A 19,444-nucleotide genomic window follows, 5' to 3' on the forward strand; every position below is an offset into this window, starting at 1 on the left:
AAAAAAAAAAAAAAAAAAAAAAATACACTCACTAACGTGGATGGTCTGTTAATTCTTTTTGAAAAGATATATATGTATGCATGCATGCATAGGATGTGGCACAATGCTAGTTTAGGACACAGCATTAATTTTTGCCTCACATTCTATCCTGATGTACAATCAGATATAATAACCTAAAGTTACAGAATTTTGACTGGAAAATAAAAATCAGAAATTTAGTCTGGACCAAGGGAGCTGGTTCAATAGAAAACAAAATAAACATTTGTTGTACAAGGTTGAATAAAAGGGTTCAGATCCCCAGGAAGCCATCATGTAATGCCAGATGCAGCAGGGTGCATGTCTAATCCCTACATGTCTACAGCAAGAAGGGAGTCAGAAACAGCAGAATCCCTCCAAACTCACAGGCCTGTCAACTGGAAGCACACAAATAAAAACAAAAGATTGGGTAGAAAGTGAGGTCCGATGCCTGAGGTTGACTCTGACTTCCATATGCAACTATACTCAGATGTGCACACACCATGAATAGACACACACATGCACATCACACACACACACACACACACACACACACACACACACACACACTTAAACACAAACTCTTAATGGGCTTTTTGGATGCTTTAAATGTGTTTCACAGCATAGTTCCTATTGGCATTATACTTTTGGTATAATTCTCTCTTGAGAAGTTCGTTGCTCTTATTCCATGCTTTTGCAAAGAGAGTTAAGGACCTGTTTGACACCACTTCATCTTCCCACTCAGAACCAAGGAACCTTTCCCCTGTGACTTGATTTTGAATTTGATTGTTTTTGATGTAGTCCAGAAGGCCAGAGGGAGTTGTTACGGGCCTCTGAAGAAGACTCCAAAGGTAATGACAGAGCACCCATGACTGTCATGAAGCAAAGGCTCTTGTCAGAGTGTTAGCTGCTTCCTGACCCATGTGTAGGGCTACTCAGAAGGAAAAGAAACAGTGTTGACACACACATTTTTTTTTTTTACATTTTTCATAGGAACTCTGTCATTTTTAGCTTTTGGACATAATTCCATACACATTAGGAAGAAGTGTGAGCCAGAATTAGTGGTAAATCATGTGCTGGTAGAACACATGAAACAGATGCATGCATATACAAACATGCACATATTTTTCCAATGGGAAATTAATGAAACATTCACTTTATCTCCTGAATAATATTTAAACATATATGAAAATAGTACAAAACACAAAGGTGTCAACCAACACCTGGGTTTTGGTGTTGTGATTGCCCTATGATAGATAATTAAAACATTACTAATTACAAAAAGTGAATATGTTTTTAACTAAACAGGAGATTATTTGGACTTGTAAGTTTTATTTTAAGAGCTCTACCTTGCTTTGATATAGTACTTTATCACTCCAATAAGCTTTCCCATGATATGAACCAGTGCTGCCTATATGGGTTTAGCAAGAACATGATCATCTCCCTGTCTCTGAGCCTCACCTTGTGAAGTCTGTCATCTCCATCATGATCATACACATTTGCTTGGCCAGCACAATGATGTCATTGCCGCTGTCATCCCACTTGGCCACTTCAGCATCCAGTTTGCTTTTTTCTTGGTGGAAAATCTCCACCTGCTCAGCTATTTTGGCTTTCTCCTCCTGTGGTAGTTGCGCCATGATAGCCTGTGTGGATTACAGGGGGAGAAGCATGACTAATGGTGACAAAGTAATGAAAAACTGCACATTGACTCTGCTTCCTGTGGATGGCACAGCCAGACTCACAAGGCTTATAGGATGTCCCACCATTCTAGAAGACGCATGCTTTTCTCTATTACCAAGAGTACAAACAAACAAAGTCCCCAGTCCCCTGCCCCCTCCCTTATATAAATGATACAGAAAGATCCAAAAGTGCAGGCACATTGACAGTTGCAGAACTTCCCTTTCTCTTTGATGGCATATGTTTGTTCAAGAGAATCTATTCTTAACAATTTTTATATTTGGTCTCAGGAAACGTTTACCAGATGAAAGAATGCACCTCTTTCAACACTGAAAGCTATTCAGAAAAGGGAGAAAGAAAAAAAAGCCTTCTGTTGCTGTGAAGGAAAGGAATTTTAAACATTATTTGAGCATCCAAGTATAGTGTGATGGAAAGACATTTTATGAATAAAAAAATAAAGATATCCATAGAACAATGACATACAAACAACAACAAAAGTATCCCCTTACTAGGGCATTTAAGGGATGGCATCCTCCATCTTAGCCTTTTTTCCTCATCTTTCTGAATGGATGCTTGCAAAGCCTTTGAATACAGGTAGCCATTCAAATGGGATGATGTATAGGCTACTATCTCTTACTAAAGATGCTCACAGGAAGCATTTAGACTTTGAGAACATCCTGAGTCCAAAACTCCAAGATCCTCTGAAAATTATTGAGATTAACCTCAATACTGTGTGTTTCCAGGGCCAGAACATTTCAGCTCTCAGATTTCCAGGGACTGAGCCTGCTCAAGCTGAGTAAGATTAGGAAGCAAATGTTGATTGGCAGAAGTTGCTGGGTAAGAAAACATACAAAAGAGGGAAGGAGTCTTCCTGCTGTTCAGACTCTTCATTTTCAAATTTTCTGATTCACTCAAATATATTTGTAAACCCCTATCAATACGAGAAGCACTTCCCCAGTCATCTGCAAATGATGCAAAAATCAGAACTCTCTGATTCACCCCTGTGTGTATTTCCAGATGCTGAACCAAGCCATCCTCTGCCTTCACTCAGTTCCCCTATTGTAAACACCACCCATTTTTCAGTCTATCTAACACTACACTTTTCAGATCTTTGTGCTGCTTATAGTGGCAATTCCACCATGCAAAATAGTTTCAAGCATGGACTTAAGTGTCTGCAACTACAAGAAGGTTGTGATATGTCTTACAAAAAAAAATACATGAGATAAATAACCTACTTTAATTATGCATTGGTGTAGTTCACCTTGAGTTCAATGGCAGTGAATCAAAAATATGATATTGGCACAGAAACACCCTTAAAACCTGGAAATGCATTGATCAGATGAAGAAAACATTGTAATTTACATCTCTCTGCAACCTATCCCTATATTTCTCCTTCAGCCAAGGGTTAGATAATTGCTCATTTAAATATTCATAATTGATTTATAGAATATAACTACTGTAAGTAAGAATAAAACTTGTTGGTTAAACACCATTTTTATAGCACATTCCAAGTGAAGGTTTATCCTCATGTCTTTACATTCTCCCATGACCACCTGTGAAATGACCTGCAGACAGAGCCTTTAGATAGGGCTTTAGTATTTTCTCTAAAGAGAAATCCACAAGGTCTCTAAAGAGAGACCAAAGCTGTGTGATTGGAAAATCTAGTGTGTATACAATGAGCAACTAAAATTATTCAAGATGCTTGGTTAATCCACAAAAAATAAAGAGTGAAAGTTTTCCTTGCTCAAACTGGGAACATGACATAGCCTAGAGTGTCCTTTGACTCAATAGAGACTAAGTTGAAGAACTGTCTGAATTTAATTGGACTGTAATCACGTTGTGTGAGAGGGATTGTATTGATGACTGATATAAAAGGACCCAAACACATGTGGGTAGTGTCAACTCTGGATAAGTGGTCCAAAACTGTATAGGGAAGCAAGCTGAGCATAAGCCTCTTCCCAAGCCAACTAGAGGACAGCATCTTCCATTGCTTCCACTGTCCTTGGTTATGGAGTGAGTTTCTTGGTCAGATATAGCAAATGAACAATAGTAAACAGGACTGCCTTCAAATATCTGCCTTGACTTGGGTCGGTGATGGGCTTGGGTCAGAAGTTGTAAGTCAAATAACCCCCCCACACTAGGCTGCTTTTAGTCAATGTTTTATCACAGTAACGGAATAAAATTTGAAGCCAGCAATGTGTTACTGTGCACATTATTCTGACAACACCTCTGTTACTAGATTGCTTTCTACTTATCCTTATAGTGGAAACAACAAACACGGTAGTCCCAGAGCCTGAGTGGCTACGGATAAATAGAAGACAAATATAATTCCTTGCAAAGATGCATGTGTCTGAGAATTATAGGTACCAATAATTTAATCAATGTGACTTCTAATATAATTATCCACATTTAGTAATGACAGTATGTAGGCCCAAAGAAATTAATTAAACCTCTAACACCATACAACTTATTACCTGGAGGATGAGAACTCAAACAAATGTGAAGAACCAATGAAATTCTTAGCCATCATGTACAAGGACATTATCATACAGCCAAATATAGTTTATATGAAGATCCCAGCCCAGTAGTTCAAGGCAATTGAAAGCCTAGCTCTGTCTACCAAGCCATGTAACCTTATGCTGTAGCTTCACAGGCCAAGTAAACATTACATGGCATTCATGTAACCATAGATGACATACCCTCTTACAGAGTCATGCCCACCAACTTTCATATATACATTTATTATGGGTTCACATGGGTTTAAATTACAACTCATTTTAATGCATGCACACATGAACCTCATACAGTATAGATGTCTGTTTAAAACAACACTGATAGAAATATGCTAGTTAAAATATTTAGTAGTTTTGGAAACAATTTAAGTACTTCTATAAACTTTAAGAAGGTTCATAATATACAAAAGAGCCTGTCATAAACTTTTTTTTGTAGTTCCATGTAAAAAAGGGAGTCCTGAGTTTCTCATTTGGTTTCAACAGATAGAAATTAAGTATTGCTTTTTATTATGAAGTATTCTTATCTCCTTGATTCACTTGGTTTCATACAAAAGAATGTTTTATTTAGGCAGCACAATTCCTAGGGAATCTTTATTAAATTTGTTCATCAGGTACTTCTATACAAAAACAAAAACCAGTAGGGCCACTAACAGATTGTACACTGTACATATAGAGCCCATGAAGAAAATACTTTACTTTCATTCCCAAAATAGTAATTATGTACATTGGTGGGTGGACACATTCCTGTCAACTATAACATTTTCATTTCCTTTGTTTAACTTAGTACTTAATTATTAATAGTCTTGGTTTTCTCTCTAATTTTTGTTTGTTTGATTTTTTTTTCCTTTAGACACAAAGTCTCTCTCTATAGCACTGTCTGTCCTGGAACTCACTATGTGGACCAGGCTGGCCTTAAACTCACAGAGATCAACCTGCTTCTCTTTCCCCAGTGCTAGGACCAAACCTTACATGCACTAATTTTGTTATTATAATTTTAATTATTTGCATACATGTGTCTGAATGCAGTTTTGAATGTGTGTATATGTTCCTACAGAAGGCAGAGGAAGGTTTTGCATCATGCTAAATCTCAAGTTGGTAGGCATCCAGCATGGGTGCTGCGAACGAAACTTGAGTCCTCTGGAAATATAGCAAGTATTTTTAACTGATTAGCCATCTCTGCAGCCTTCCAACTCCTTGGTATCTAATTTATATTACTGCCCCACCCTTGATTCCCAGAAGAGCTTCCCAAAAGTAGAGCCATTTCTCAAAGCAGAAACTCAATGTCCTCTGACAGACTGTTTAAGCATCTTTCCGTTCAAAGCATCAATGTCATTCAAGACAGGTCACCAGCAATGCTAGGCATTTTCTGAGGACACATTTCAGAAGAAGGACTAGCCCCTTCAAAGCAGATTTGAAAGGGAGATGTTATTTTGACTGGAGGGGTGCTTGACCCGCATAATGCACTTAATGGGGTGTGACTGGTGTACAAGTGTCATTACATTTGCCTCTGCTGTGAAGCTGTCGATGAGCTCAAGGCTTTTCTTGAATATTCTTAAAATGCTCTCGGCTTTTAAAAATTCATTATTGACCTTTTCTGAAACTGGAATTTAAAAAAAGGTTATCTATAAACAGTAGATCACAACTGCAAAATTTGCAAGTTAATCAAATTAAAATTCAACACATGAGTTTTAATTAGGTCTTATCAATGTAACTCAGCAGTTTGAAATGTTAACACATTAAAGCCGTTCTAGGTAGAAAAAAAAAGTAAGTAGAAGCCTGGCTACATTAAAAATCAAATTCAATGTGAAATATATAACATATAATTCTTCATTCCCTCAAACTAAGGCAACATGAGAAAAATTATTTCCATGGCCAAGGGGAAAGGAGATGAATCAGCTTTCTTGTTCCTGTGATATGATCACCAGAGGCACCTGCTAGTTTCTGTAGCTTTGATTTATACTAGGCAATCAGTATTCCTTAGGCTGTATATCTGGCTGATTTGGGGCCCAAACTGAGATTATTAGAGACTAGAATGCACAAGGATTCAAACCTTTGTCCCAGCATCCTTGCCTTTGCTCTGGACAGCTGATCACTTATATTTTGTGATTCATAAATCTTTCCTATTGAGATCAAAGTGCGAGTCACTGATACAAAATAGCAGTCATTCCAAGGGACCAAAACTCTTCTAAAACCCAAATCTCCAGGTATATGTCTCAGGGTTCACCTTTGGAATTCAAAGGTCCCTGAACTGGCAAGAAATGTTTTCTTAGGCAACAAACAAAATTTACTACATGGGCTTTCAGTGCAAGACACTTTATCAAAGGGATGAAAACTCAGTGTGATATTTCTCTCCACTTGACTTTAAAGCAGGATAATAAAGGTAAATAGTTGGGTTCTTTGACCACTCCACACCCATCTGAGAGTGTGAATTGGACAACTGAGCTATTCCTTCCATTGATACATGCAAATCCTTCAATGCATCCTTGAAAGATCCAGCTTTTCAATGTTAAGTCATTTGGTTGGGAAGTGGACCAGCACCACCACCATTTTCATCCCAGTGGAGTAATAGACAGAAGTATAGGACAAATGCCTACATTACTTGGGAAGAGGTTTATTAATGTAGGACTCTGTTCAATTTAGATACAGTTGGACTGTGTGGATGTCTCCTTGTGTTCATGGAGATTGGAAGGCCCAGCCTCAATGTGGGCAGCAACAAATACCTGGTTTGGGGACCTGGACTATAGAAATGTAAAGAAAGCTGGTTGGTTACTAAACACACATATATTTATTCTCTCTGACTTAATTATCCCACAAAGCCAGGACTGTAACTTACAACAGTGAGCTAAATGAAACTTTTCCCCTTCTCAGTTGCTTTTTGTCAGATATTGTATAAGAGCAACAGACATGAACCTGGGACAGAAACTGATACCAGGAGAGTAGTTGAGAACTACACAGGCACTAGCCCATTGGGGATAAGGCATGCAGGAGTTACGGTAGTGACCTACAGTTACACAACTTTGAAAAGGTCATGTTTAAAAATCAGTTCTGTATATCATCAAAGGAATAAATTCTATCATTAAGGTCAATAGAGAGTTGTTGCGGACCTTCTTATACTATGGTAACATGTGAAGGAAGAAGTTTTAAGATGTCATGTCAGAGGCTGGAAAAATAGGTCATCTCTTCAGACGCCCTGGGTTCAATTCCTAGCACCCACATGGCCATTAATAGCCATCTGTAACTCCATTCTCAAGGCAAACTTCTCTGGCCTCCACAGGCATAATCCATACATAGGATACACATACATGCATACAAAGAAAACACACATGTACAGTGCATTTTTTAAAAATGATGTTATGTTTAAGACTATACAGCAAGATAGCCTATATGTATTAGAAGATGGCCATATCCACCCCCATTCCTCTTCCCACTGCCCCTCAAATTGTTACAGATAGAAGTCTGGGGAGATTGTTCAGTGATTAAGAACACTCATATCACAACCATAAAGACCAGAGTCCATGTCTCCAGCATCAATGTAAAAAGTCAACCATGAAAACATAATGTCCCAAATCTCAGTACTTGGACAGAGTCAGCAGGCAGAAATAGAAGCATCATTAAGCCTTGCTGCTATCAACCTATCAGAGGCAATGGTTGAGAAGAAATAGGAGAAACACGGCAACTTCCAGGTTCAATAATAGACATGATGTCAAAAGAATAAAGTGGAGACTAAAAACAGGATATGTAATGCCTTCCTCTAACATATGCAATGACTATAGGTGCTAGTACACATATGTACATATAACTACACCTACCAACAGCTATGTAAATGCTATACAAAAGGAGCACAAAGGGTCATATAAGAGAAATAAGGTCCTCTAATTACCACATTGGAGAGCTATGTTGGAAGAAGATGCTAAAGTTATTTTTCCAGTTTAACCTCCTTTTATGTTAACTTGCCATTTTCAGAAAGAAATATGTTTCTGAGTAAAAACTAAACAAAATAAGGCCATTATGAAGAAAGACTGCTAGAAATACCTAACACTTCTGTCAAACACAAATTTGGCTTCCCTCATGCTTCTGAGCAATTTGCCAAAATAGCGGTCCAAAGTTTAACCTTAGCCATTTGCTATGCCCTCTTATTTCCAACTTAGTAGTCATAATTCCATGTCTCTCCTGGAGGTTGACATAAGAAGTAAATCGGTTGGCTTAAGTTAATCCAGAACATGGGACAAATTAGCAAGTGCCAAACAAGACAACCTGCTTCTTACTCTCTTGGACCTTTATCATATTTCATTCTGAAAATAGACATCAGAGTAAAGAAATGATGATCAAGAGGATCCATCCAAATTCTGTTTCAATCTATCATCACTGACTTGATGTCTAACATAAAAATAATATGTGGAAAAGAAATATATAGAGAGTCTATTCCTATTATATATGAACATTTCAGGCCACCTTCACAAGATGGAAATCTCAAAGCAAGATAAGGCTTATGTAAGGAGTCTTATTCTTTGAGGGCACAAATCAGTGGAACCAGGGCAGGAGTCAGTCAATAAAATTAACTTGTAATTGATTAATGTTTGGATGAATTACTCAAACTTGTCCTTTGTCATTGACATAAAAATGCTGGTTTTACTTAATTTTAAAGATGAGTTGGCTTGATTAATTAGTTTGGTGGCATGCCAACAGACTCAAAAGATTCTTGCTTAATGACCTTCCCGCTTTTAAATGTTTTAGGCAAGATTGAACAATCTGTGGGGATTTTACAATAGACGTTCTATGCCCTTTCATACACTTTGATGTCACTACCTATGGTCAGAAGGGACCTTCTCTGCCAAACAAGGATTATGATCCAAACCAGACTTTATTGAACACTTACTACTATATGGCTAGTGTTGTTCTAATATTCTATAAAGATCAATTAATCTTCACAATAATACTGTCAGGAAAATCTATGGTTCACATTTGACAAGCAATATATCTGAAAGTTAGAGAACTCAAGCAACATACAGCTCTCAGAGTGGTACTAACATTCACTATTTTAGATCGAAACCAGAGTTGTGTGAAATCAGAGCTACCATGCTTTCTATTCCTCTGATCAGTTATGACTTTGTGTGTGCTAACCAGCATTTTACCAGTGAGCAATACCCTCACCCCTTGGTTTATTGGCATGGAGTCTCATCATTGGACATCGCTACTTTCTACTTTTGAACTCACAGTCTTCTATTTCTCCAAAACTCTAGCATTAAATTTGTGTGCCAATTTACCATTTTGTATACACATATACCATTGTGCCTTTAGTGTCTGAATTTTTACCTTTGTGTGTTTATAAATCTATATCTATACATTCTCAGTCATTTGACTTTGGAACAAATATATCAAGATCTAAAGTACATTAGAGAAACTTAGTTTTAGGTGAAGTCATTTTGAATACCACACTTCCTTTATGTCCTCTCTACTTTCAGCCTATGTTTTCTACTTTTCTTTACAATTCCTATGACAACAGGAGATTCCTGGTATATCTAAAACCTACATTCTTTTTCAACCTATGATTTTATATATATATATATATAATCAAAACTTGCATATTCCCACATATATATACAAAATTAAAAATGAAATAAAAATGTTAAAAACAATTCTAATATTTGTCTTTCTTCATCTTCCATATTGTCCCTAATATGATAATCTCCACTTGTTTTTATTTTCTGACAAATAACATAATTTTCTTCTTTATGTTTGTGTAAGATCCCATTACAGACATGTGTACATTTTATTTATCCATTGAGAGACACGAGCCAATTCTGTAACTTGGCTTTTGTGTATACTGCCTTAATCAGAATGCATATGAAAGTGTCTCTGTCACTGTTGACCTAAGAGTCTTTAGGGAAAAACTTCAGGTTTGGTATAGTAGGTCATATGTTGGTTCTATTTTTAGTTTTTTGGGACCCTCTTTCATTTCCATAGTGGCTGTACTGATTTATATTCCTCCAAGCAGTGTAAACATACTTTCCCTCCATATTCTTGCCAGAATTTGTTGTTATTTATTTTCTCACTAAATAGCAGCTTTGACTGGGATAAGGTGGAATCTTAGTATGGTTTAAATTTCCATTTATCTTTTGGCTCAGGACCTTTTACATTTCTGTGTTCACTAGCTATAGTCCTATTTTGATAATTGACTACAATTATTGTGTTTTCTTAAGCAAAAATTAAATGATAATTAGAATGTAAAAATTACAGTTACACTGAAATTTGAATGGCTTTACTCTATGAAAATAACCTTTAAAAGGGAATCTTATTGCTCACTAGATGTATAAAGTATTCCAAGTATGCTGCAGGGAATACAGCCAATCTTGTTGGCTCATCCCTGCAATACTCCTTATACCACTTATATATCACCAGGTCACAGGGTGTTCATTTGCTTGACAGAGCTGTTACATTTTGTTCCTTGATTCATACTTTAAACTTAAAATTCAGGAGCATTTTGTGTATTTTCTTTCTACCACTTAGCAAAAAACTTGGCCCTGGCAACAGATAGGCTTTAGGGAGCAACAATTTTTTTCTACCTAATACCCTTGAAACAACACAGTACTCACTATGAAATCTACCTAAGACTGTGAAGCTATTGTCAGTACAATAGTAATGTAGAATTCTAATTCTCCATTTGCTGTTATCTCTTGTGCTATTTCTGAACTTGGCAATTTTATTCAGCACAGTGGTGGGTGAGATGTAAAACTTACTCATTAGATGACCCCTGCCTATCAAATTCCTACCCTCAAGTCAAATATAATCTGCTACACATGTTAGAGTATAGAGTGCTTAGATGTAGCATCTATGTCCAATGGGTAGAAAATGGGGACTGTAAAAAGGAAGAGCTGTGGTGGTTGCTACCACCATGAATAATGTGCATTGAAGCAGACTACCAAAATAATAGCCCAGACCTCTGAGTCAAGAATATCTGTAATCTCAGGATCCATTAATGCAGAAATTTCCTCTAGCCATTTTTGTGAGGTTTTCCCTCAGCAGCTATCCAAAGTTGTGAATGCCCACGTACCCGCGCACTCTGTCCAGCAATGAGCTGGTCATCCTCGGTCTGAACACTTGTCCGACTCCGCACATCATAATCCTCTTGCTCAAAGTCAGAATCATCTTCTAGCTCTTCGGGAGTCTAAATAACAACATAAATGGAGAAAATTAGTTGACCTTTACCCACACATTTCATTGCAAAGTCTAAACAGCTCCAAAGAAAGAATTTACAGAATCATAAATGTAGAATGGTATCAACTTCAAAATTATGTGAACCATACTGCCCAAATTTACCTACTTTAGAAACATTTCATTTATTTCCTCAGAAAAACACAGTAAATCTAAATTTGAATTTTAACACAATGACTGTTAATCCAAGCAAGAGTATACATGGGTAAAAATCCATGTCTATGTTAAGATAGAAATTAATGATTTTCAACAGAACTAATACTATGGCTTGTCTGTAGTATCATTTCTCTCTATTCTAGTTCTTCTTTTCTAAATAAGCAAAATGCTTAGTGATCTCTATGCCAGGGAATAGACCCCATGACATACTGGATTTTCTCACTAACTCATGAGGTAAAAAAAGATTATATTTCATACCACATTCAACCATTCTTAAGAATGAACCACCATGTGGCCCTCAGCATGCCAAATGACATCACCTGAGTATTGGTTCCCCACTCTATAAATTGGAGATTTTCATTGTATATGTGTGTGTGCAAGAGTATATATGTGTGTGTATGTGAGCAGTGAAAAGCAATATTATCTGATCTTCATTAAATGATCTAGTTATCATTAATCTACTTGGGATAATTATTTAAATTGATTTATTCCACAATAAAAAATATACTACAGGTCTCACTATATAGCTTTAGGTGTCTTGGAAGTCACTATGTAGACCAGCCTGGAGTTGAAGAGAGACCTGCCTTTGCCTCCCAAGTGCTATGATTAAAAATATGTGCCATTAAATCCAGCTTCAACAATAATTTTTAATATAAAAGCTATCAATTACAATACAACACTGATAACTGAATGATTATTTCATAGTACTGATTCAGATTACACCAACAGAGTAAAGTGACAATTATTTCCTACCTATAACCAAGAAAAATCAAATAGAAGAAAGTTCAGTAATTCATGTAATGTCTTTGATTTAGTAGCAACCAGCATTTGTATCTAAACAACTAAGTATGTTTGACCTCAAACCACAAAGGTCTTTGGTTTTAGCTATTTCTTTGGTCCCATTACAAATTGGGTAAGAACCTGAATAATGAATGGCAGAAAGGGAATAGAGGGAGATTAAGATCATTGAAAATCATTAAAGGCTGTGTTGGAGATAGATAAGAATGAATCTATAAGCCAGCCAATAAAATCCCTTCCCTTCCTTAGGGGTCGATAGCATGTATCAAGCATTTACCATATAGTTTCTCTGAGTGCCATACAAACTCAAAAGAAATTCCCTCACACTCCTTTTGGGTGGATAGTGTTTGGTCTTTTGATTGTTTTGTTTTTCTTTTTAAACTATTTTACAGATAGCAGACTGAAGAATAAGAAGTACTAGATTATCTTGAAGCTTTCTAAATAGGCAGTCTGAAGTATGCACTCAAGACTATCACATACTGCAAATTCTATGATGATCCCTTCAGAAGGAGATGTGGCTTGTGCAAATGATGAGAGGGCATTAGTTCAAATGAGGAGAGGGCCTCTGCTCAGTTGTCCTCTGCAAACTGTTGGTTTATATCAGGGACTCATCTGCCCTTCAATAGGCATTCTCAGGACTCTCTTTCAAAAGAGATACATTGTAGCAATAGTCATTATACTGTTGCCCCTTCCCCCATTTTTTGTGTTGATTTCCTTAGCATCCCTAGTCTAATTTACCAGGTGAAGTTACTGATGTAGCTGATAAGATTGGTCAGGCATGCATAAAACAGGGTTGTTCATGTCAGTATAGCATTATGCCTGCTGATTTGCTATGTTTGAGAAGGAAAATTTTGGTTTCCTTCTCTCTGGTACATCAACCTGATTAGCATGCATGGTCAGTTTTATTTCATAGCAACGTTAAAAGAATGGAAGAGAGAGAGAAGTTCTCAGCATTTTGTTGATTAGAATAGGGATGAGTGAGATAAGTAAAACCCAGTTTAAATAAATATGTTACTGTGGACAGAGGCAATTTTCTATGATCACTTAGTATTTCTGGAATGTACTGTAAAACAATTGCAGCAAGTTGGTAAATTCTGAGGACAGATGAGATGAGAAGACTACTAGGATATTCATCACTACTTCTTTTTTTTCCTTTTTTTTTTATTTGATATTTTCTTTATTTACATTTCAAATATTATCCCCTTTCCCAGTTTCCCTCCCTCCCGGAAACACCCTTTCACATCCTCCCTCCCCCTGCTTCTGTGAGGTTCTTCCTTTACCCACACAGCCACCCACTCCATCTCCCCACCATTGATTTCCCCCTACACTGGGGCATCTATCGAGCCATAGTAGGACCAAGGATCTCTCCTCCCATTGATGCATGACAAGGCCTTCCCCTGGTACATATGCAGCTGGAGCCATGTGTACTCCTTTGTTGATGGCTTAGTCCCTGGGAGTTCTGGGGGGTCTGGTTGGTGATATTGTTGTTCTTCTTGTGGGGTTGCAAACCCCTTCAACTCCTTCAGTCCCTTTCTCTAACTCCTCTATTGAGGACCCCACACTCAGTCCTGCAGTGGTTGGCTGCTGTGAAAAACCACCTCTGTATTTGTGAGGCTCTGGCAGAGGCCTCTCAGGAGACAGCCATATTCAGGTTCCCTTCATCATGCACTTCTTGGCATCCACAATAGTGTCTGGGTTTGGTAAACGTATATGGGATGAATCCTCAGGTGGACAGTCTCTGGGTAGTCTTTCCTTAAGTCTCTGCTCAACATTTTATCTCTGTATTTGCTCCATTGAGTATTTTGTTCTCTTTCTAAGAAGGACCGAATCACCCATACTTTGGTCTTCCTCCTTATTGAATTTCATGTGGTCTGTGAATTGTATCCTGGTTATTTAGAGCTTTTGGGCTAATATCCACTTATCAGTGAGTGCATACCATGCGTGTTCTTTTCTGACTGAATTACCTCACTTAGGTTGATTTTTTCTAGTTCCATCTATTTGCCTAAGAATTTCATGAATTTATCACTATTAATAGCTGAGAAGTGGTCAATTGTGTAAATGTACTACATTTTCTGTATTTATTCCTCTGTTGAAGGACATCTGGGTTCTTTCCCGCTCCTGGCTATTATAAATAAGGCTGCTATGAATATAATGAAGCATGTGTCCTTATTACATGTTGGAGCATCTTCTGGGTATATGCCAAGGAGTGGTATACCTGGGTCCTCTGGTACTACTATGTCTAATTTTCTGAGGAACTGCCAAACTGATTTCCAGACGGTTTTACCAGCTTGCAATCCCACCAGCAATGAAGGAGTGTTCTTCTTCATCCACATCCTTGCCAGCATCTGCTATTACATGAGTTTTTTATTTTAGCCATTCTGACAGAGGTGAGGTGGAATCTCTGAATTTGTTTTGATTTGCATTTCCCTCATGACTAAGGATGTTGAACATTTCTTTAGATGCTTCACAGCCGTCTGATATTCCGCAGTTGAAAATTCTTTGTTTAGCTCTGTACCCTATTTTTAATAGGGTTATTTGGTTCTCTGAAGTTTTTAACTTCTTGAGTTCCTTGTATATATTGAATATTAATCCTCTATTAGATGTAGGTAGGATTGGTAAAGAATCTGTTGGTTGTCTTTTTGTCCTATTGACAGTGTGTCCTTTTTCTTACAGAAGCTTTGCAATTTTGTGAGGTCCCATTTGTTGATTCTTGATCTTACAGCATAGGTCATTGGTGTTGTGGTCAGGAATTTTTCCCCTTTGCCTATGTGTTCGAGTCTCTACCTCACTTTCTCCTCTACAAGTTTCAGTGTATTTCGTTTTATGTGGAGGTCCTTCCTTGATCCACTTGGATTTGAGCTTTGTACAAGGAGATAAGAATTGGTTGTTTTGCATTTTTCTACATGCTGACTACCAGTTGAATCAACACCATTTGTTAAAAGTGCTGTATTTTTTTTCCATTGGATGGTTTTTAATCCAGAGACTTACAACTAGTCACGCTCCTAAGAATACATGACTGAGTTCTAAGCTTCAGGTGAGACATCTATACCCACTTTTCCACTCCAAAGACTCAGGGAACTTTGAAGATTGGCTGGGAAAAGTGGAATAGCTGTAGGATCTGGGAAAGTGCTGTGGAAGGACATGAAATGGTTGTTGTACACCGGAACTCAAGGCTGCTGTAGCTGCCTATACAAGACCTACAGAAAATCAGGCATTTAAGGGAGAGGGGTTCGCAAGGCTTGGCAATAGTAGAGGAAGCACTGGCCATTGATAGCTGCTGAGGGAAATGGAACCAGTCAGTTTTCTGTGGGAATGTCACAAATGGAAGGTAGCTCATCCCCCTACAGATGAACGCACATGAAGAAATGGTCAGATCTAATCACAATCAGAAATGATGATAATTGATGAGGATAATTATGATGATGTTAGAGGTCATAAAGTTTGGAGGGAAGTATGTTGGAAGGACCTGGAGGGTAGGAATTAGAGATAGTAGTGGTATTTCTGATCAATAGCTCTTTATGTATATTAGAAGTTTTCAAAAATTACATAAAAATATTACTTTTTAAAACTTGGGTTTACGTACATAAATCTATAACTCAAACACCTGGGAGATAGATACAGGAGGATTCCTATGGATGGCTAGTCAGCCAATCTAGCTAAAATAGAAACCTTTGGGTTCAATGGAAAGACTTGTATAAAAAAATAATAAATAATGTAAAGAGCAATAAAGGCAGACAGCTGAGATTGAACTGTGGTCAACAGGCATGTGTATCCATATACACACATAGGTACACTACACACATGTATGCACAAACACATACTCACACACATGCGCACATACTCTGAAATAAAATATCTTGATGTATGTCCAGGGGTTCTGATTTTGTATTCCACTCACTAGCCAAAAGTCTTTGGAGAGTGACTCCATTTTGTTGCTTTGATGTCTCTTTGGTTATAAAAGGAATATTATAATTGGCATTTTTCCTGCTTGCCTCGTAGGACTCCTAAACAGAGATGTATATGAAAATGCTTTGCAAACTATAAAAAATAAACAAATACATAAATGATTGTGATAATTAGTATGCTTAATAAAACATGAAGCCTAATAATAATAACAATAATAGCAGTTATCTTTCATCATTTACCCCACACTGTGGGATGACCAGTCAACTGCAGAATTTAATTTGTATAACATAATGAAATACACTCAATCCCTATTTTATGGATGTATGAAGTGTCTAAGAGACTTTAGACTGGGCAGGATGAGATTCTTAATGAATATATAGAAAGAAATAATCCAGATTAAGTTCAATATTGTCATTTTTATTAATTGACATATGAAGAGCCATCCCATTTTAGGTAGGACTATTCTCTAAGTAGAAGACTCTGAATCATTACAAAACAAGAGAAAGTTAGCACAGAGTAAGCAAGTAAGATAACTTGCACTCATTTGTCTTTATTAATGACTTCAGACATGACTATCTTCTGCTTAAGTGCCTGCCTTGACTTCCCTTCACTAATGGACTGTACATGGAATTGTGAGCTGCTTAACACATCCCCCCCCTAAATTTTCTTTTGTCCCAATATTTTATCATAGCCACATAAACTAGGGAAATCCTTCAAACTAGGGAACTAGGGTATCCTTCAAGTAAAATATCTTAGATATCCCTTTTAGCAACTGGCAGAAAGAAATTGAAGAACCCATGATGTACATGATCACAAGCACCGCAGGTGAATGGATAAATGTGAAATATTTTTGTGTCTCTTGAACAAGATCTAAACCATACAGGTTGCTCCTATAAATAGTTCTGTGAATGCACAGCCTTCTAACTGTTTTTTATTTTTTTTGTCCCTATTGGGCAATGACCTCCACAAACTAAAGAATACATGGCAAGCTATAGATGATCTGGAAGTAGTCCCAAAGGAATAAGTTGTATATTATTAGATGAAGTTTTAAGAGCATGTATGTTTCACTGAATGGAGACTAGAGATTTGAGAATCAAACTTCAATTACACAACTTGTTATTTTGAGGGAAGACTTTTCAGTAGAACCAAAATACAACCTTGGGCACAGTCCCAGTTTCCTGAATCTACCACTATCTATCTATTGGGTTGTGAACATATGTCTTTCTTGTAAAATACTTTGGATCTTCCCTAATCTATTTTCTATGCACATTACAGAGACCAAGGTTCTCATAAATTCTCTAGAGACATACCAGATGTCAGTTGCAAAGCTCTGGTGCTTAGCACTGACCATAGCTTTTACACCAGAAGCCAAATGCATAGATCCTGAAGCAGTGAGATATGAATGGGTTTATAACTGTTTTAGTTGTATATATAAGAAAATATGTTAAGGAGCACTTTTTGAAAAAACAACTTCAAATACATGTGAGAGTTTCAATGATAGAAGAAATGGAAAATACAAGTTGACTGGCTAATTTGTGTAAGTTACAAGAAATAACTTCTCAATACTGATATAAAACATTAAAGTGGATTATGAACAAAAAATTTTTGAAATAACAAAAATCCCAAATCTAAAGCCAATATCACAAAACAAAACAAAACAAAACAAACCACCACCAACAGAAAATCTCCCAAGTTGGGACTAATTGGCCATGGGTTACCATGAAAGCCTCCTAATTGATCTTTCCACTGAGTACTGAGACCCTTGCTTTGTATACTCTTTCTCAGCAGCATTGTCAAAAAGGTCCAATTTAGATCTGAGATAGGCCGTATTAAGTCTTTATTCAGAACTCTCCAAAGCCTCCTATTTCTTCTGTGTGGTTCTTCAGCTCCCACAACTTCCCAAATGGATCAATTATAAAGCTTTGCCTCTGTAAAAAGCAGGTCCTGCTACAAATATGTTCTGGTTCACTCTGACATTGTCTCCATAAAACCAGTTCTTATTATGAGCTATATCTCTCGTACCCTGTCTCTGTTTCTTCCATAGTACTATATGGCATTGAATACATCTATTTTCTCTCCATATATATAAGAAAAAAAAATTGTTTTGTTTACCTCTGTGTTTGGGGAAAGATCTAACAGTATGGGACATCTTATATCTCCTTAAAAAGAACATAATAAATTATTTCTCATTAATGGTGTTAGGTAAACAAGACTAGGATCTACATAGGACTATGATTATCTGGCACAAAGTAAAACAAGATACGTGAGTAGCTTTCTACCCTTTGTTTGCTAGTTATGGGAAATATTTGACTCAAAGTGCTGAAATTTTAGTATTGTTGACTTTTCCAGCAAATTACACATTATTGAACACCTGGAAGAGACCTCAGATGAGCACAATGATGAAATGAAAAATTGGGGGGAGACTTGTTAAATACTAGGTCTATGAGAGTTTTTGACTTTAGGCTTGACAATGTTTATTCCATTTTCAGAGAAGATAATTATCTGATGACCTCAAATTACAGCTAAACTACAAATTTTATTCTTCACTGCTTCATAGCAACCTCATGATCTCCTTAATGTTTTCATAATGCCCCTAGTCTGAAAATAATGAAATAAAATATCTCTAACAGTTCTGTTGATTAAGCCATTTAGTCCAATAACTAACTAATCTTATTTGTATCACCCAACTAACATTATAATACTTATTTAAATGTTATAATAAAATGTACCTCACTGAAGATGGCATTTTATCATATTGTATATACTCAACTTTACAAGCAGATCATATCATCAACATACATGTGCTAACCTAATGGTCAAACCATGAACTACCCCAGCTAATATTTCATATACAAGCTAAGAGATACTTATATATTACTCTCAAGACTTTAAATGTCTAATAATGCTCCAAAGCTCTTTGGTACACAGTTCAGGAAAGCCACGATGAACTACAGACCTTGATCAAACCTCAGTGCCAGGCCCTACTGTTTCCTTGACATGTCATTGAAATCACCATAGAGAAATAATCAAAGGAAGGTGGGCCGTTATAAGCATTTTGCATAAAGATGTCATGTACTACAATTAAATACTTGATGTAAATGTCTCATCCCCAAAATGCTATCGAACCCATTGTACTTAATTTCCATTTGCTTTTTTTTTTTTTTTTT

At 36.9% G+C, this 19,444-nt stretch overlaps 1 protein-coding gene and 1 long non-coding RNA gene across 7 annotated transcripts in view; one reads left to right on the forward strand and one right to left on the reverse strand.

The window, feature by feature from the left end:
• Ctnna2 (catenin alpha 2) overlaps positions 1-19,444 on the reverse strand; it is a 1,113,581-nt gene that overhangs the window by 48,436 nt on the left and 1,045,701 nt on the right. For all 3 annotated transcript variants that reach the window (XM_031382231.1, XM_031382233.1, XM_031382232.1), the window contains 2 exons: positions 11,257-11,370; positions 1,477-1,658 (listed from right to left, as the gene is read on the reverse strand). In XM_031382231.1, the coding sequence (XP_031238091.1) occupies positions 1,477-1,658; positions 11,257-11,370 (296 nt within the window). The remainder of the gene's footprint in view (positions 1-1,476; positions 1,659-11,256; positions 11,371-19,444) is intronic.
• The window catches only part of LOC116099103, a 59,319-nt gene that overhangs the window by 26,078 nt on the left and 13,797 nt on the right, over positions 1-19,444 (forward strand). The window lies entirely within an intron of this gene.

Source organism: Mastomys coucha, unplaced genomic scaffold (assembly GCF_008632895.1).
Source record: "Mastomys coucha isolate ucsf_1 unplaced genomic scaffold, UCSF_Mcou_1 pScaffold20, whole genome shotgun sequence".
In the NCBI taxonomy this organism is placed as follows: Eukaryota; Metazoa; Chordata; class Mammalia; order Rodentia; family Muridae; genus Mastomys; species Mastomys coucha.